The 20,562-nt window shown below is 39.0% G+C and overlaps 2 protein-coding genes across 2 annotated transcripts in view; both read right to left on the reverse strand.

The window, feature by feature from the left end:
- The window catches only part of LOC125879639 (CDP-diacylglycerol--inositol 3-phosphatidyltransferase-like), a 15,424-nt gene extending 7,897 nt beyond the window's left edge, over positions 1 to 7,527 (reverse strand). The window contains 1 exon segment of the mRNA XM_049561608.1: positions 7,310 to 7,527. Within this exon segment, the coding sequence (XP_049417565.1) occupies positions 7,310 to 7,352 (43 nt within the window). The 5' untranslated portion in view covers positions 7,353 to 7,527.
- Positions 7,528 to 14,797: 7,270 nt separating this feature from the next.
- Positions 14,798 to 20,562, reverse strand: part of taok2a (TAO kinase 2a) — a 32,159-nt gene continuing 26,394 nt past the window's right edge. Inside the window, 4 exon segments of the mRNA XM_049561537.1 lie at positions 14,798 to 16,088; positions 16,091 to 16,747; positions 17,115 to 17,297; positions 18,705 to 18,917. Coding sequence (XP_049417494.1) covers positions 15,858 to 16,088; positions 16,091 to 16,747; positions 17,115 to 17,297; positions 18,705 to 18,917 — 1,284 coding nt within the window. The 3' untranslated portion in view covers positions 14,798 to 15,857.

Raw genomic sequence — 20,562 nt, forward strand, 5'->3', positions numbered from 1 at the left:
AATGCATCAATACTAAAATGAAATTATAAAATACTTTAAGTTTAATTTCATGCTAATACTCCTGTACTTTTACTCAAGTCATTTTTTGAATAAAGGGCTTTTACTTGCAGCTGAGTATTTACACACTGGTATCTCTTTTGTCTTGAGATGTGCATACATAAAGTCAATCAGACATTAAAGGTAGGGTCTGGAGGAATTTCCAGCTGCTGTTTGTAAACACACATTCAAATTTAGCCCCTCCTATCAGGCTCAACTCTCCCGGCTGTACGGAGCCTGGAGGTACAGAAGAAGGCTTCACAGAAGAGGTTCAGGCAAGGCTCGCGCTGGTGCACGCTCGGGCACGGCACCTGCGCTCTCTCATTGGCTGGGGAAATCTCCGCCCAGAAGCGGTCCAAGCTCACAAAAACATCAAAATACAGTTAAAGGGCAGGAGCTCTGCAAACAGAGTCACCACCACACATGAGTAGAAGCCCATAGGTGAAGATTAAGCAGGATTTCATTTGTATATGTCTATATTTTGTTTTGTTTGAAAATCCTCCAGATCCTACCTTTAATTACATTGAGTATGTTTATTAATCAGTATATCTTTAGCAGTTACATTAAATGCTTCTATACTTTTATAAAGACTTAGAATTATTATTTAGTTTGTGAGCCTCTGAAAATAAGTCGAAGTCTACATGTGACACCTAATCACAGTTTTTGAACTTGAGTTTAATCAAAGTGGGATTTCTCATTGTCAGACAATAGGCCCGTTTCCACTGAAGAAGTTCCTGGTACTATTTGGGGGGCAGGAACTACTACAGGAACATCCTCTCGCTCGGCCCTCTCAACCATAGACATATATACATAGACGCCGCATCGAGTGCCTGAGCGCGTCCTCGCCGGCTGCCATCTTGGATGGGTCTCGCTTCGCCTCCACAGTGCATTCACTTCTATTGAGGAAGGATCTGTATGAAGAACTGAATAAAATAACTGTGTTGTGACCTAAATAACATGCTGTTGCTATCTGCAGAAAGTATTAAAGCATGAAATCCCGCATTTTTAATGTACGAAAGCATCCTGTATCATAACTACATGTGTGCCGTTTGTAACAAACCAAACCGCGTGAAAATCAGTTGAAAATTCTGTGAGTTATTCTATTTTACTTGTGCATACAGCTCCTTCCTCAATAGAAGTGAATGCACTGTGGAGGCGAAGCGAGACCCATCCAAGATCCATGTCTCCACTGAGAGAGCGGGGTTATGCTGAATACTGCCCTGATGACAGCTTTATTTTATTTTTGGACTGTTGCAAAGCGTTTGATACCATTGAACACAAATTCATGTTCCAGGCACTACAGAAATTTGGCCTTGGTAAATACTTTTGTTCAGCAATAGAAACCATGTATAAGAAAGCGAATTGTTCAATTAAAATTAAAAAACACAGGTACTTCTCCACGTTTTGATTTAGGTTGTGGAATCAGGCAGGGTTGTCTTATGTCACCATATTTATTTCTGATATGTGCCCAATTGCTCTCTGACTTTATTAAGCAGAGCCCCATCAAAGGGATATCTATAGCAGACAGGGAAATCGTCATCAGCCAACTGGCAGATGACACTTCCTTATTTCTAAAAAATGCCTCACAAATTTCAGTTGCTGTTAACCGAATTTCAGTTTTTTCCAGAGCATCCGAACTTCACCTGAATCTTAGTAAGTGTGAACTGCTCCCACTCAAAACCTGTAATAGTACATCCATCTCCAACATACCTGTAAAAGAGTCTGTCACCTATTTGGGAATCACCATCAACAAAAACACAAGCAACAGGTGCCCTATGAACTTTAACCACATCATAGAAAAAACACAGAAAAATTCAACTCTTGGCTCCAGAGATCTGTCCTTCAGGGCAGAATTCTTTTATCTAAAGCAGAGGGCTTATCTCGGCTCACCTATACAGCAATACCTTTGGATGTAAATAAACAGACCACTGCAGCAATTGACAAAATTCTATATAACTTTGTGTGGAAAAACAAAATTCATTATATAAAGAAATCAACTTTAATGAATTCCCATGAAAATGGAGGATTTAACTTTCTTGATTTTTCCACCCTGAATAATACATTCAAAATCAACTGGATCAGACAATTCATTAGAAACCCAACATCAATCTGGAACTTCATTCCCAACTACATATTTTCCAAAGTTGGTGGCCTTAATTTTTTGTTACTCTGCTCCTACAATATTGAAAAACTCCCCACAAAACTAGCCAACTTTCATAAACAGATACTTCTTTCCTGGTCTCTGGTTTATAAACATAACTTTACCCCCCATAGATATTATATTTGGAACAACAGGGACATACTGTACAAACACAGACCAAACCGCACATTGTTATCATACTCAAAATTATTAAATAAATACACATTTCCTATTCTTCCGAAAGAATACGCAATAGTATTTGATACAATACCCTCTGGTGTAATTATGTTGTTTAAGAATGTCACATTACCTGAAACTGACCCATTACCTCTGGAGCCTGTGCAGACAGAAGTCGGTCGAATCTGCTTCTCAGTGAAAAAGAACAATAACCGTACTGTACGTGCACTATTCCAAAAAGAAATCATCAGTAGCCCCAATGCTGTATCATACTGGAACAATATATTCACAAACCTGATTTGGAAAAACATATGGTCCCTCCCTTGTAAATATTTCATCACAAATAAAACCAAAGAAGTATCCTTCAAACTCATCCACCGAATCTATCCCTCCAATCTATTTATGCAAAGATATAAAAAAGACATAAATGAATTCTGAATTAATAATATTTCTATTTTTTCCAAAGCGTCAGGGCTATCCTTAATTATCAAGAAATGTGAATTACTTCCCATTCATACATGTACAGATCCCAGTATTGCTTCAATTAAAGTTGCATCTGAAGTAAAATATCTTGGAATAATGATATCTAAAAATGTTTTCAGAAGAGAAGACGTGAATATAGCTAATCGCTTAACAGATATGAAGAGATCTCTAAGTCACTGGCTAACCAGAGATCTTACAATCTTTGGTAGAGTAATTTTATCAAAAGCAGAAGGTATCTCAAAATTAATTTATCCATGTCACTCCCTGTATGTCTCTTCAAATAATATTAAGAAAGCAAATTCTATTATTTTTCAGTTTTTATGGAAAAATAAAACCCATTATATTAAAAGATCACAGTTAGTGAAAGAATATGAGAATGGGGGTATTAAAGCTTTAGTATTTGATTCAATGGTTGGAACTCTCAAGATTAAATGGCTGAAAACATATTTGTCTCAGCCAGAGTCCATGTGGTTTCATATTCCGAGATCCTTGTTTAAAAAAATAGGAGGGCTTGAATTCCTTTTAAAATGTGATTTTGAGGTGTATAAGGTTCCTATTAAGCTATCTAATTTCCACAAGCAGATCCTTCAATACTGGAAAATGATATTTACTCATATTTTTTCCCCCTCATGAATCTATTCTATGGAATAACAGAGTGATCACAGTAAACAGGAAATCGATATTCAGAAGAGATTGGTATGAGAAAGGCATTTTGTTCGTAAAGGATGTAATGGATTCTGATGGAGGTTTTTTGGACTACAGGACTTGGTTAGAAAAATATGAAATAAATTGTTCTCAGAGAGAGTATAATAGGATTTGTAAAGCAATCCCCTTACCACTGATTCAACTAATCCGGAATACCCTAATGTATTCTAATGTTAAAGTCGTACTACCAAAAGTGATGATTAATGATCGTAACTTAAATGATAACAAATGTAACAACAAATTGATTAGCGCTGCTTTGAAATCGATAGTATTTTATGATTACAAGAGAGGATTTAAAGAACAAGTGACTGATAAGGTAACTGCGTCTATGATGGAAAAAGCACACTCTAAATATATTAAATGGCCTATTTCCCCAAAGATTAAAGAAACTCATTTTAAGATACTCAATAAAGTATACCCTGTTGAAGAATTTCTTAAAAAAAAAGATTTAAATTTGAAGTTGACCCCTGTACCTTTTGTAACACAACAGATGAAACACTAGAACATACACTGCCTGGCCAAAAAAGAAAGTCACCACCAAAAAAAAAGGTCATGCACTCTAATATTTCGTTGGACCGCCTTTAGCTTTGATTACGGCACGCATTCACTGTGGCATTGTTTCGATAAGTTTCTGCAGTGTCACAAGATTTATTTCCATCCAGTGTTGCATTAATTTTTCACCAAGATCTTGCATTGATGATGGTATATTCTCTTTATGCCTAACTTAACAGTCTCATGTTTCAAAGAGAACAATTCAACTTCCAGTAAACGTTCCTAAATATCTTTGTGGAGGCAGAGTGCAAAGGTATAAATATGGAGACAGCATTATGATCAGTTAGTGGTGTTGTAATAATGTTAACTGAGATTTTATCAATGTTTAAATTATTTGAAACTAACCAAAAGTCTAGTCGCGATTTCCTGGAGGCATTTCTATTACTCCATGTAAAGTTACTGGTGTTATGATGATGGTACCTCCACACATCAATTAAATTAAATCTTTGCATGAAGACTTTCAGGTTTTCATTCACTGCAGTAGAGTTACGTTGAGGCCAGCAGTCCAAGTTATGATCAAGTATCATGTTAAAGTCTCCCCCTACTACAATACCTGAGATAGGAAATTTATCTGAAGCATTCTGAATATGGTTTTCTAATGTATCCAGTAGCAAATCATTCTCATTGTGTGAATTATAGCCATATATGTTAACTGTTACCATTATGAATTTTTCAATGTCTACCACTTGGAGAATAAAGTGGCCTAAGGGATCACAAGTAGTCAATAACACAGACCCTGAAAACGTATGCTTTAAGTTGGCAACACCAGCAGAATGTTCAGATTCATGAGCCTGCCACAACTCATTACCCCATTGAGATCTCCAAAATTTTCGGTCATCAGGGACTGAATGTGACTCTTGGATAAAACAAAAATCAGTTTTGTGCTTCTTGGCAAAAAGAAATAGCGCCTTGCGCTTAGTATTGTTTCTTAACCCCCTGGCATTGAACGTAACAATGGATAAAGACATTAATAACAATGAATAGAACAATATTAAGTAAATAAAAAGAAAAGCACTCAAAAATCCTCTCTTAGGATATGAGCTGCTGTTGTGTCTGCGACAGATGAGTCTAGATCTTAGGGGGCTTATTAAATTTAATTTCCCAAAATGTATATTGGCTTGACTACCAAAACTACCGAAAACACAGAAAGGCGTTACCTTAATTGCCCCTATAAGGGAGGCTATATTTAAATTTAACCTAGTTAAAGGACCAAGATAGTAAGAAGGTGAGAGGAAAAAAAAAAAAACAAATAGTAATAATAATTAAATTGGGCTAACATTGAAAAATACATCAGATCAAATATTAGCACTCATTTATGATCTCTCTAAAAAACTGAAGAAGTCGCCCATCAACTCAGCGGTTAAAGCCTTGCAAAACAAAACAACAGAGGAGAAAAAAAAAAAAAAAAAAAAAAAAAAAAAAAGGGGAATAAATAAATTTTTTACCTGCACCACCGCTCTATTGTAGCAGGCCTATATGCAACATTACCCGTTCACAGGTGTTAGTGTAAAAGGAATAATATTACAGTTCATCAAAGTCTGTAAGTTAAACTGTCCACTTTAACACATCATGTAGGTCTGTAATTCATCACCATCCAGCGATACTGTGTAGAAACAGTCTGATAACACTTACATGTCCTTCACTGTCACTCTTTTACCTTCAATAAGTGCCGAAGCACCTCTGAAGCCTGCTCTCCTTCCCTCCTTTCTCGCCTGCTCCACCAGCGGCCACAGCTTGTTCCTCGCATCTTTAACTTCTTGCGTCAGGTCCTCCATTATTTTTATGTTCCTTTCTTTGAGTAGGCCAGACGTTCTGGCGTCCTTCCATATCTTGTCCCTGTGGGACCGTGACAAGAACTGGACGATGATCCGGCGGCTGGAGCGAGTCTCTCCGGAGCGGGGGCCCAGCCTGTGCGCGATGTCCACGGAGAGAGGCAGCTGATCACCGATGTCCGGGGAGATCTGGCTGAAGAGGTCGATGACGATCTTCTTAACGTTTTCTCCGGTGTGCTCAGGGATCCCTGCGACCCGGAGGTTCCATCTCCTCTTGTAAGCGTCCAGGTCGTTACATTTTTCGCGGAGCACTGTATTTTCTTTCTCCAGAAACTCAACTCTGGTCTGGAGATTGTCAGCTTTTTTTGTGACATCCTCCACCTGTTTCCCCAGAAACTTGAGGGAATCTGTAACGTTTTTCAAAGTGTCTGTGTTGTCTTTAACAGTTATTTCTAGAGACCGGAGCCGTCTGAGGGATTCTTCTTGCATCCTCTCAACTCGTTCCATGACTGACAGCAAGCGCGAGCTGAGCACAGGTTGCTCGTCCTGCTCATCCCCCTCGTCCTCCTCACTAATCAGCGTCTTTAATTTCTTAGATGGTCTCTTTTTTGGCGTTTCGGGAGAGGGCTCTGAAGGTAGCCCCTCTGAATCCAGTAGCTTATCCATAACTTCCAGCTGGTCCTCCATTACTTTCCTTGCATATGAATGCATATTCTCATGAAGAAGATTTTTTTTCATGTCTCTCAAAGTGTTCAATGCTCTGACCAACAGGTGCAGTGCAGAAGTCCGATGCAGGTAAAAGTTTGGTCTGGCCTCGTGTTCAATCAGCCGTTCAATCAGCTGCAGCCGGTGGCGCGGAGGAAACACGTCTGCCTTTGCTCAGTCGTTGCCTTTTTCTTTCTTTTTCTTTCTCTTTTAACAGTTCAGGTAGGCATATCAGGCCCTCTGGTGAGAGTAAGTATTCAAAAAGTTTAAGTTTTACTCACCATATCGCAGACTAACGCCAATGTGTTCTCATAGAGACGACATCCCAGCTAACAGCCCTCGCCTGACCGACTAACAGACCGACTCGGTCTACCTGGACCTTGCCCGAGTTGGATGACGAGACCTCCAGGTAGAACGGGTGTTCTTTTGTACCTTTCCGGACCGGAAACCGTATCAATCCCGGTTCCGGCTACCAATAGAATGCAGCATAATTAACGTTAGAGGAGCTGTAAGTGCTTTGAATTTCACAATACACATGGCAAAAACTGGGGGAGAAAAGATAACGTTAGAACATTAAATAATCCAGATATAATAATCCAGATATAACAGTAGATAGATAACATTATGTTGTATCGGCACTTTTTTGAATAGATTTCGGTGCGACTCGTCTCACAGCAGCATCCATCCTGTATGTTGACTAACTCTCAGCTACATGATGGAAAACACGATAGAAACTCACCAATTAAATTGGGAACGAAGACAAAAATATTTTCCTGCGTCATCTTCGATGTTCGGGTGGTTTGCTGTCGTCTTTTTGTTTCGGTTAGCTTCGTGTTTTAACTCGTATTTTACAGAGAAACTCATTCAAAGAGCGACAGTTGAATGTATGTTGAGCGGTGACTTCCTCAGCGATGCTAAACGTCAAGTGTCAGACCATAGACTATACATATATACGTATATATGTATCAGACCATATCACAACTTCCGGTTAATTTTCTAAATAAAAGTCTTAAAATGGCGCTGGAGATTTTCGACCTCAAACCTCAAATTAAAATATGTGAGGTATAATAAAAACAAAACGACGCTGTGATGATTATTGTTTATAACCCCCCTCACAATGTATTTTTCTTAATATACATAATATATAGTATAAGCCTACATATTATACTGTACAGTAACTAACCATACGAGGCCTATATCATGTTATATTAGAATATATTGCTAAATCATATTATCATATTACTTTTACTACTATTAACGTACACCTTACACTATATCTTACACTTCATAATATACAATACAGCACTATATCATACTATATTGTGTTATGTTATGTTGTCTTACCTCATCCTATAGCTACTCTATTATATTTCTGTTTTGGTATATTATTACAGGCAACACTATGTATCATTACTTAATCAGAATAAGATATATATGATTGTAGTTTGCGCAGTTTACACTTTAACTTGAAACTTGCCGCCTCACCTCATCAATTTGTCTTTCATTGCTCTTGTAGCTACAGTTCCTATTTTTACTTTTACTCTTATACTAGTTGTATACCTCTTATTTTATTTTATTTTTTACTTTCTCTATTAATCTGTACTTATTTCTGTCTTTGTGCTGCAAATAACACCTGAATTTCCCCTCTGAGGATAAAGAAAGAGTTATGTTATTTTAGAGTTGGAAAGTCAGTCAGTTAATCATTAGTTGATGAGGTGGACCTGTTTTGATTGTCAGCTAATATATAAGTCATTTTTTAAGCATGAATAATGAGCTTCTGAATATAAACGTTCATTGAAAATCAAATAAGAGCCCAGCAGTTAATTTATTCTAAGCATACAGTTAAACTCAGTGTCAATATAAAACTGTTTAAAACATCAGGTCTCACAGCTATTGTCTACTGTACTTTCAGTGGTGGAATGTAACTAAGTACTTTAACTCATCATTGTACAGAAAATCTTTTCATTTCATGTCACTTCTACTTCAAACTCATCTCAGAGGTAAATATAGTACTTTTATTGCAAGATTTTTATCTGGCAGCTTTATTTACTTTACAAATGAAAATGTTCATATAATACACAACACAAATATTACCAATTAGTCGAACAACTGAAAATAAAATAGAAATTATTTTAATGGTTGAAGTCATTTTTTATGTCTAACATTTTATGGTTTCAGCTTCACATATGTGAAGATTCGCTGCTTTTCCTTTTAGTAATTTTAATTCTTGTAATGTATTATTAATAATCTTGAGGTTTGGACTGTTGATTGGACAAACAAACGTTGTGAAGGTGCCCCTCAAGCCTCTGGGTATTTCTGTGATGTCACAAATCTTAAAAACCAAACAATCAATTGATTAACAGAAAAATAATCAGCAAATTAACCCAACAAGATAATTATCAGTAGTTAATGGTTCAAAATGAGCTTTACCTCAACCAGTAAAATGCTGCTTTTACATTAATGCATGATAATTATCTAACGATGTAATAATAATGCTATAACAGTCACAGGGAACATTTTTAATACTTTAGGTAGCCTACATTTACCTGATTATACTTACATATTTGACTTAAATAGCATATCCAATGCAGGACTTCTAACAGAGTATTTTTACAGTGCTGTATTAGTAGGCTACTTTTACTTTTGTTAAAGATTTTAGTAATAATTCTCCACATTTATTTTCAGACATAGCTGAGAGAAATAGCCTACCTCAAGTTGTGCTTTTGTTTTAAAAGAAAATGTCCAACATTCCGGTCTCAGCGCGAATCCGGTTGGTTGGGTCGTGACGTCATGTCATGCAGGCCACTATGGCAGGCCACAGCATGCACCGCGCGCCTCCCCTTTAATTACGTCTGCCAGAAGTTCAGCGGGAGTGTGTTTCCTCCAAGACAAGAAAAAAAGGCGAAAACTAGTTCATGATAAAAAAATAAAAAACACCTCATAGTATTTACTTATTCATTTATGACATATGAAAAAGAGGTCTTTATAGACGTTTTGTACACTTAAATTCAACAAACCATATATATCAATCTTTGTATCTTTGTATCTATCTATCTATCATTGAAATATAGTATATTTGTTATGTTTTTAACCTTTTACTAAAATTGATCAGATTTCGGGCTCCATATGAATTTAGTAATCACCAATTTAGGAAAAATGTACATATGATGTAAACATCTCAGGATAAATTCATATCATGCAGTGTTTCAAGTGGAAAATAATGTGTGTTGTCCTCTGTTGGGGAAAATAAATTCATACTGACATGTTTGGTGTCCTTGAAAATGTTGAGACCTGAACAAGCACTCAAAATAAGGTTAAGAGTTCTCCTGTAAACACTTAGATTCAGACAGACATGTCTTCTCACTTTTTAAGCACCAGTTAACACCTGAACCACTCAAAACACAACATGAAAACAATGACAACGAACACATTGTCTGTTTTTGTTCATTTATTTCTCCAAAATTATTTTGTTATGTTTCTGTACAACTTATTTCTCAACTCTCCTCCAAACATTTTGAACCTGAACATTTTAAACTCGGCCTCCTGCTGTAAAAACTGTTTTAACTCCATCCATCACACATCCATCCTGCTCTACACAGACTCTCATTATCATCATCATCATCATCATCATCATCATCATCATCATCTCTTTCTCGTCAGTGTATTAACCTGCTGGCCACAACAGTCGGGGCGTGTTTGGGGGAAAGAGAAGTTGTTTCTTTCCTTTAGAGGCTGAGGCAGAAACAGTGAACAAGGTGGGTTTGTCCCACAGAAACATGTAAAACTGCACTAGGAAACATATGGACCCACATTAAAACAAGGAACTACTAATTAAAGGAATAACAGCATGGCATTTTGGGAAATCTGCTTGTTTGCTGTTGAGTCATAGACAGACTGAAACAAGCAGCATTTTCACTACATTTTAAAAGAGGTAAATTCACATCTTTTTGTTCACATCTTCTGCCCTTGAACGCACCACTAGGTACAGTTTACGCTCCTAGCTGCAACACCAAATGACTTCATCTGACAAAACAACAATGGCAACTAAATTAGAGCTGAAATAATGAACTGATAAACAGCTGACTTCAACTGACAGTTTAATCGATGATCAATTTATAATAATAACAAAAGGTTAAGTAAATTTCCAGCTTCTTGTAAAATAATTTGTAGTTTTTCTCCGGTTTATCTGACGGTAAACTAAATGTGACTGGACTGTTGGTCAGAAATAACAAGACATCTGAAGACCATTTTATAAGCCACACAGTCAGTCAATTAAGTCAATTAAAAATGTGAACAGTCACCAACTCATTTTCTGTCGGCTACTTAATCCATTAATTGACTAATCCTTTCAGTTGAAAAAAGAATATTTTCATGTGTTGCAGAGTTGCTAAGAACTAAAGAATTAACAGGCATTTTTCACTTTTTTCAGACCTTCCATTAACCAAATATATTATCAAATTATTGAGAAAATAATCAGCATATTAATGGATAATTAAAATAATCATTAGTTGCTGCTTTAGACTGAAACATCTTCTCATCTGACAGCAAACATGAAAATTTCCCAAAATGTTCCTTTAATTTTTAGGATATGAAAACACAGAAATCCTGATGTCAGTAAACTGATGTGTTGAACTCACAGCTGTAGGTGACTCCAACAATACAAACTGGATAAATCTACTTCTACTTTTCTCTCGGCTGGAGGTACTGAGTGCAGCTTTGATTGGCAAAAAATAAGAAATAACACAACCTCGGAATGATCAGCACTAAAAGTCTTTACAAAATAATGCATTTTAAAAAAAGTTGGCAAAATGAAATCTCACAAACATTTTCTAGAGGTTTTTGATGGAGAAGTTGATCGGCCTGCGGCCAGCAGGTTCCTGCCAATCATCTCCATCAGCACAGATCAATACAACATGTTGGGTGACTTGTTTTCACCACCTGAATGTCTCTAGTGTCTCCACATGGGATTAAAGTCCAGCATGTCCTGTAAAGATGACATAAAAAAAAAAATAAAATAAAATTCCAGCTTCCACTCTGATGCGTTTTCTGTCCCCTCCTGATCTCAATCTGCATCTCCTGTCAAACATTTGCACAAAGACGGGAAATAAACTAAAAATACTGAAGCAAAATCCAAAGTCTGCATACCAGAAATATGCATTATTTTAAATACACCCAAACATTCTTTTACTATCAGTGCAAATGAGGTAGACGTGACAACTACAGACAGCATCAGATCCAACCCAGTATCACTGAGGTCAGCCTCCTGCAGCAGTGATGGAGGGCCATGTGACGCGTTGGCAGGAAATCAGCTGATTTATTTTCCACCCGTCGGGACGCCGACGCTGCAGGAAGTGACCAGATGATGTTTCTACCCATTCACACTGTGCAAAATCAAATGATGAGCTGTTTATCTGGAAACGGTCTGCTATAAAAGCCCCACAAAGTGTTCAATGTCAAATCAATAAATCAGTTTGGGATATATATATAATCATATCAATAACCTGTGTAAACTAAGAGAAATATATGAAATTAGTTAAGAAATTATTAAAACTCAACTGAATTTTGGTAAATGTTATTCTATCGCTTATTTCTATAAGAGTTTTAGACCAAATGCAAGAAAATATTATTTCAAAATGCCTTTTTGGAACTCACCACAGTGAGTGTAAATAAGAAAAAGAAATTTTGGAATAAAGTGGCATGAAATATAACATGTCACTGAGAAAAACAGAATTGAAATAGCTCAAAATGTCTATAGTGAAATAAATATGATATCCAAAAACACTGTTATTGTCAAAAGGATCAAATGTATGTTCATATATGTATTTCTTTAATCCATATTGCTATTTATATCCTCTGTTTGAATGATCTAACATTGAACACTTCTGGGGTCTGTTTTTTGCAGGTTACAGTGTTTTTTGGGGAAAAGTCCTTTGCACAAAGACTTCAGGGTGCAAAATATAAAATAAAAATAAAAACATGGCACCAAACGTCATGAAAGAAATTATTACTATTATTCAGCTCCACCATTGAACGCTCCACCTGGTAATACTGGCTCAAAATAAAAAGTCAAAAGTCAAAAGTAGCCCTCCCCAGAACTGTAGACTCCCACCCTGAGACCTCCACAGGAATGCTGGGAAAGGTAGTCCTTTTGTCCTCCTAAGAAACATTAATATTTTTTTTTCTTTTTATAGCTCTATCACAGTAACATTGCGCTTATTCCCCCACCTAGTGGTCAAAATTGGCAATTACATTTTTAAAAATTAGCATACAACATAAATATTACAGCTGCAGTAGAGGTAATAATAATGATAGCGTCTATTTGTCTGCATCTAGTACAACATCAAGAATCATTATTATTACTCTAACACAGTCTCAGTTAGTGCTTTATGTACACTGGTAAGTACAATGCAAGTCAAAGTGTTTGGACAGTGAACAATCTTCAGTATACCTGCTACATTTACAGGTATCTTACATTTATATGCATTTATATAAATAGGTAGTGTGCATGTTATCCATACAAATGCTGTCTGTACACAAGTTCCATGCACTGAATTGTACTAATTTGTAATGTAACATGTACATCTTATCTACAGATGCAGACCAGACTGTGAAGAGGAGAACGACAGGTGGAGGTGTAGGTAAGCCGTCAGCACACGCACACGCGCACACACTCTTTCAGCAAAGATCGCACACAGATTTAGCACTCGGCTCACTCAAAAATACTCTGGCAGCGTCCCTTTAAAGGAGCAATCTGACTTTTTGGGACATTTTGCTCGAGTTATAAGAGATAGAGAGAGATCACTGGTTTCTGTCTTCTCTGCGAGTTCAGTACAGACATGTGGAAGCACAAGGAAAATAAAATATGATCTGGTTTTAACGTTGCATATTCTTGGTGAGCAAGTAAATCCCTGGTGGGCAATATGAACCATGGGTCCACATGAAGCAATTTACCATCAGATATCTTTTAATATATTGTTTATGCCACAGTGTCTATTCCTTTAACAACTCTGAATATGTTCGGTCAGAACTACGTGTACGCAAAGGTGTGTTTCTGTAAGTGTTAAACGTTGCTACCCTCACTAGTCTCCAAGTTGTCACGTTGTGTGCACACTGTAATTAAAATGCAATTTAGTTTTTGAAAAATGTGATCATCAATTTCAAATGGCTCTCATAACATAAGCTGTTTTTACAGTGTTTACCCTTAAAGATTCAATTGTGCTGAATTTTTACTGTTGTCTGAGTGCTGTCTTACTTTTACTCCAGTCAACTAATCTAAGTTGAACCTTTTGTTTAAACATCAGGGAAACTCAATATATACACAAATACATACATAAATCATATCTAAGCTCACAGAGTATGCTTTTTTAGCATATTTATAGTTACATAACCAATAAACTACAGGGTGTGACCAGATCTCCTGGGGGAAAAGGCATCCATAATTCCAATTGTATGCAATACCATTTAAAATACTTCCATTTATATGATTAAAGTGTTTAATAACATCCAGTGTACCATGGATTCTAGTGGGGCTCGGTTTCTGTCATCTCTCTCCTGTTGTCTTTCTGATAAAGGACATAAAAATGCCCAAAAATACAAAAAAGGTTCAAATTTGAAACACTGCAAGAGTGACTATGCCAATCACGGGTTTCACTTCCTCAATGGTTTTCTCCTCAATTGTAGTTCAACTACAGAATTCTGGTCTTAATCAAATCAAACAAGCAAAATGTTTTCAGTTTAAAATTGCTAAAATCTAAAAAAAGTAAAATCTTATCACATGGACGTCTGTGATCTAATGTGGATCTACATAAGGGTCCTTGAAACAAAAAAGGCTGACTTTTATATCGATGTTAGGCATTAAATTTGTTAGACACCCCTGCTTTCTTTCTGATGTATATTGTTTTATTTTCTGTTTTCTGTGTATTTGTATATTGTATTGATGTTTTTTATGCCTTATGTAAAGCACTCTCAGTTGCCTTAGTGTCTTAAATGTGCTTTATAAATGAACTTGTCACAATGTAGACAGGTGACATATCAATATCAGAATATGAAATGACATGTACTTTTATTAGAGGAATTTATTGCCCACCAAAACCTGTGTTTTATTCAGAGCTGGCAAAGTGTGAACAACTTTTCTTAAAAGGATCCGACTTCTGAAATGCAATGTTCAAAGCTGTGCTATCTCATTCTTTCCTCCTGGATCTAACTGTGACTACATGTGAGAGTTAAGGTTGTTGGGAGGTTAACAGTTCCCTCCTGCTAAAGCTAAATGTCTGTACTGAACACCCAGAGATTAAACTGATTAACATCTAATTATCTCGTCCTCTGACTCCTAATTGATACAGCAAACAAGCTTGCTTCAAAAATGTCAGACTGTTTCTTTAAGAAGACTTAAAGGGCAGTGGTAGAGTTGTCTTGGGTCAGCCCAACAAAGAGATGGCAGTGTTTCTTTAATTGTCATATACAGAATCTTATTTATCACTATAAATCAAAGAAATGTGTTTTCAAGAAATCTTCCCTTAGTTGACCCCCGCCCCGCTGAACATATGAAACACTTACAAATCAAAAAACTGGGTTTACAATTTACCGTTATTTACATAGTTACAGTGGTTTTTAAAGCACCGCTAGCCGAGTGGAAGCTCCACAACTGTCGCTGAAAACCAGAATTTAAACCCGCTCACCAGCTCAACTTTAAACCTGCTGTCAGACTCTGAAGGTCTCAAACCTGAATCTCAAACTGGTCCAACAGGCGACACTAGTCTCCTGCAGTTAAACTGTCATTACTGTGCAACAGATTCAATGTGCCACAAAATGAACAAATGGACTCAAGTCATTTTGTTTTTTGTCAGATTTTACAGTTCGACTTGCTCATTTTGCAGCACATGGCTCATTTTTCACATGTGGACATGTCGTTGTTTAGTCTCATCACTGTTCCTGTGCAACTCTTTAATGTGTGGAAGAGGTTAACAGTGATGCTCTGGGTCTTAATACTCGTATATTTCTCTGTAGTGACTCAAAAAAAAGGGCTTCCTCTCTTTCTTTTCTTGTGTATCATGAACATTTATACACACTGTGAGAAAGGAGATACTAAAATTTACACTTAAAAGTGGGGTTATTTGGTTTTTTTTTTGTTGTTGTTTTATGACTGATTTACTTTGCTCCGGCTCTATGAAGCCTCTTAAAATTTGTTCTCTCTCTCTCTGATAGGTTTTGTTCTACTTCTGTTGGTTTCTTTACAGAAGAAAAATGACAGATCTCAGATCAGATCAGAGAGGAGAAATCGGGCGGTTTCATGAGTAAGAGAGGTGAGAGCCGTTAGAAATGTGAGAAGTGACCGATGTGCTCCGGCTGAGCCCTCCGTCGCTCCCCCCGCCACCCCCCGGCCCTCCAGAGGCCGTCCTCCTCAGAGGCTGGGGGCTGTTTCTGAGGGCCATCAAACTGGGGCCCCTGATGCTCAGGCCCCCGCCCCCGTAGCCTCCCTGTGACGATGACGATGAAGAGGCTGAGGAGGGAGGAGAGGAGGAGAGATGGGAGGAGGAGGTGGTGGTGGGGGAGGCAGGAGAGCCAAGGACTGAGAGGAAGCGTGGGTGGAGAGGTGGTGGTGGTGGACCTGGGAGTGATGGGGGTAGTGACCCCCTCCTCCCACCCACTCCCTGGCCCGCTCGCGCTCCCTGCTGTCGTGGCTGTCCCGGTAGAGCTGTGGCGTGCTCTGATGGTGCTGGTAATGCTGAGGGAGGTAGTGCTGCTGGTGATGATGGTGGGAGGAGTGGGAGGAGGAGGAGGAGGAGGAAGAGGAGTGGCCCCTGCTGCTCTTGTGCAGCTCACTGTCCCTGCCGAGGCCATGGGAAGAGGTGATGGACTCTGCGCGGCTGAAGCTTCCCCCGCTGTGGTTCTGACTGCGCCAGGATGGAGTCGACACCGAGTTCTGCACGCTGTGGCTCCAGTGGCTCCCTGAGCGGGGGACGGGACGGGAGGGCCACCCACTGGAGCCCGAGGAGGGACTGGGGGTCGGGTAGCCCTGGTTGAAGGCCTCGGCCGGGATGCCGCTCAGTGCCATGTTGCTGAATCCGAGACGCATGCTCTCTGAGTCAAAGGCCTCGATCTCATGAGCCTGACGCTCGAGCAAAGTCCGGATTCGCTCCGAACGTTCATTCTGCAGGGAGAGCATCTCCTCCTCGATCTGACAACAGATGTTGAGACTGTTAGCGATTTGTGAGTCACCACAACAACAAACAAGCATGGCAATCACAGCTGGAATCATTAGTTGATTATTGCGCACTTTTCACCTTCAACCTTCAGATACCACACAGTGGAAACACGAGGCAAAACCTGGTTCTTAAAAGTTCAGGTTACAGGTCATTAAAAGCTTCTGTAATGGAAACAGGGCTGAAGTGTGGATATGGTCTAACTGCACACATTAACTTACTCTCATCTTTTCTAGTTGGCAACGTAGTTGTGTCAGGCCAGCAGTAGAGCATTATAAAACACTGAAAAGCTTGGATAGTGTTGTCTGTGTTTAAGAAGACAGTGTAACATTGTGTTCATACCCTTTGCTCCAGTAGCGCCCGGCGGATGGACACCCTCTGCTCCAGGTCCTTCACCTCCCGCTCGTGCTGAGTGTCTGTGTGGATCTTGATCTTGCTCTGGTAGGCGTTGAGTAGCTCCAGCTCCTGCTGCAGTTGCATCCTCAACACCTGGTACTCTGCCTCCTGGGTCTCATCTAGGCGCAGCTGTGCGAACAAACAGGAATGAGCATCAGTATCAGAAGAGCTCAATCTGCTCAGAGCACTGAGGTGATGATGTGACAGCTGTTGTTAAAACAGGAGGAAAATAGTGTTGTTGGTTTTTTTTTTATCAGATGTGTTTGCAGCAATCTCTTCTTCCCTTCCTCAACAGCAAGATTATTTATCTTATTAATTAAGTATTTTACTGAGGAACTGTTCGCTCACTGTTACATTTAAAGAAATGTTAATTAATATGTTTTGCCACTATAAATAAAAGAAATAACAGTGAAACACTGGGCTAAAACTAAATCTGTTCAGCCTGATGTTCACATGTAAGACGCTGGAACATGACAATTGGTGGAAATTTTACTTGATGAATGATTTAAAGGCACTGTATGTAAGAATGTGGCTAAAACGGTTACTGCACTCAAATTCAAAATACTGCCGCGAGTCGTGTCCTCCCCCCCTCCCCTACAAATTCGAGGTTGCTGGACAGTGGCACGCTGGAGACTGATTTGTTTGCCCATGGGCGGCTGCCGTGGCAGGGCCGTGTCACCGCATCCTTGATCTGCGGTTTTCCAGTGGACCGTTCAAGCAAGTCCGGCTTCTCTGCTGCTTACGCTGTTGCCGGGATACGGCTGCTAATGCTATGTACCGGGACACTGCTAATGCAGCTTGCCGTGCTGCTGTAGCTCAGTCGTAACTGTAACTGATGCTGAGACTTTACTGATTGTGTGACTGGTAGACGGCGGTGGGTGACGCAACAGGCCAAAACACAAATTCAAAACATAAACATGATTTGCGGACCGTAAATTTTTTTTTAAAATGCAAATATTCTGGCTGTACTATTGTTGTCCGTGAGATCAGTATGTTGTATGAACATTATTCCTTAGTCTCTGTGACATATTAGGATGATTTTATGACTATTTGCTTTAGATTTCTTACATATAGCTCCTTTAAAACAGAAAATCAACTATAAAAATTCTTGTTTATTTTCTGTAGATAAATTCAAAAAAGTGTTTCAGCTAAAGTATTTTCATTGTATAACTTCAGTTTTGCTGGGAGATAATTAGAAGATAAGATGTAACTTTATTAAGCAAATTGCTGTGCAGCAGTCACATTACAAAGTAGGACAGAGATAATTAAATGATAATTAAATCATTTTGTCAGGCTGTGCCATTAAAAAATAATAGTTGGTATTTATTGTTTGTAGAAATCTTCTTTGTCGACCTGCTGATTTGTGCTGCTCACACGAAATTTCCACAACACTGCTTGTACTTTTGCTTTTATTTTCAAACTGTGATGAACACATTGAGGTGATGCTGATGCACTGATGGATGACGTGTGGTGTGTTGAGGTGCAGATGCAGTTTCAGGTGTACAAGGTGCGCGGGGGTTTCCTTGCCTTACTCACAGCCTGTGTGGACAGCATGTCGTTGATGGAGTGGTCGTACTGCTCGGCCAGGATGGCCAGCTTACGTGTTTGCTCCTCTTTGATGCGTTTGAGGACGGCCTTGTGGTCGGATTTGGGAGTGCTCTCTAGCAGGTGGTTCCTCAGGGCTTTGTACTGACGAGTCTGGATCTTACACGTCTCCTGGAACTGACGCTTGATCTGCAGCTCTTTGGACTGAAACATGGTTTTGATAACAATCAGATGATATTTGATATATTTTACTTTATTTGGACGTGCTTTACTTGAGCATTTCCATTCTTTGAAATATACCTCTACCTCTCAGTACTAATCAACCCTAGTGAACAAAGTATCTAAAATTGACTCCACGTTGAAACTGCAACATTAAAATATTTTAACATGCAAGACCTAGTGATAAAGATAAGTAATAAATAGACCCGTTTCCACCGCAGGAACTTCGGGGTAAATTTACGGGGCCGGGGCCGTTGGTGCATGTCTCCACCGCAGCAACCACCCCCGAAGGACAGAGTTCCGGAACTTTTACAGGGGCTAAACAAGTCCCTACCTACCCTACCTCCTGGCTGGGGTTTGGGGGTTACTTGGTGCTGATTGGATATACTCAAGGCGGAATGTGACGTCAGCAGAAAGCAACAAAATAGCCGGCATTTTTTAAAACTCAGCAGACGAGGGTTAGCTTGTTCATAGCTTCCACCACCATGTAAACAAACTCAATAACCGGTCCGTGAAAACACATTTTTTTCTGGCGGATATCTTAGTTACAACATGATTGAGCTAGCAAAGCAGTTTTGTGTTGCTATGTGTGGTATTTATTCACTTTTGGGAAATCACGATGTCTAGCAGCTGACAGGGACAGCTAACAGCAGCAGTAAAGCTAACATCAGGACATCATCTGTTAAAAGCCTCCCGTTGTCGGAAACGACACGAAACTACTCCAGTTAGCTCAATCATGTTGTAACTAAGACATCCGCTGGAAAAATATTTTTTTCACGGGCCACCTTGTGAGTTTACTGAGTTATTACAGACACCACTATCTGCTAACAGCTAACGGTGTCCCTACGCCACTACGTCGCCTCGGTCAAAAATGGTCGCGCAACGATTACATCACATCCAGAGCCCGGTAACTTTACAGGAACCTTCCTCCTACTCTGCTCTCTCAGTGGAGATACGGCGGTTGAGAGGGCCGAGCGAGAGGACGTTCCTGTAGTAGTTCCTGTTCCCCAAATAGTACCAGGAACTTCTTCAGTGGAAACGGGCCTAAATATTCTAGTACAACATAACACTATGAAAGGAGTCATTCTGCATATAACTTTTACTAAACTATACTGTGCTTTCATTTTTATTCTTTATAGTATATTTTGATTTTTTTTCATTAAAAGATGAGAGTTTAAATGCTTCATTTTGAGTGAAAAATTTGCATGACGCGGTGCCGCAAAAGTCTATGAAAATTTGTCAATGCAATGCCTATTTCACAGGATATGTCTTTAGTCCTCTTTTCTTCTTGTTGAGTTTTTTTTAAGCTCCCTGACAAGCTCCCAGATCAGAGGCAAATTGGTGCTCAAGCGCTGTGTGTAAACTGTTTTAAGACATGAGCCAAGAAGGTTATCAGTGCACCACAGATTCCTCTCAGAATAGACTGAGAGTGGGAGGGAGAAGGTGAAAGGTGGACTATTGCTCGCAATGTTACCGAAAGTTATTAATAACGACTTTGTCCCTTTTTGACCTGCGCACAGGTTGTGGAACAACCCACGCACCACATGACATACTCATTCCTCCTGGTGAAGAATCTTGTAGTGTGTGACCCCCTGTCACCACTCAGTCATGTAGTGTGAAAACCACAACA

The sequence above is a fragment of the Epinephelus fuscoguttatus genome, linkage group LG19 (assembly GCF_011397635.1).
Source record: "Epinephelus fuscoguttatus linkage group LG19, E.fuscoguttatus.final_Chr_v1".
NCBI classification, from domain to species: domain Eukaryota; kingdom Metazoa; phylum Chordata; class Actinopteri; order Perciformes; family Serranidae; genus Epinephelus; species Epinephelus fuscoguttatus.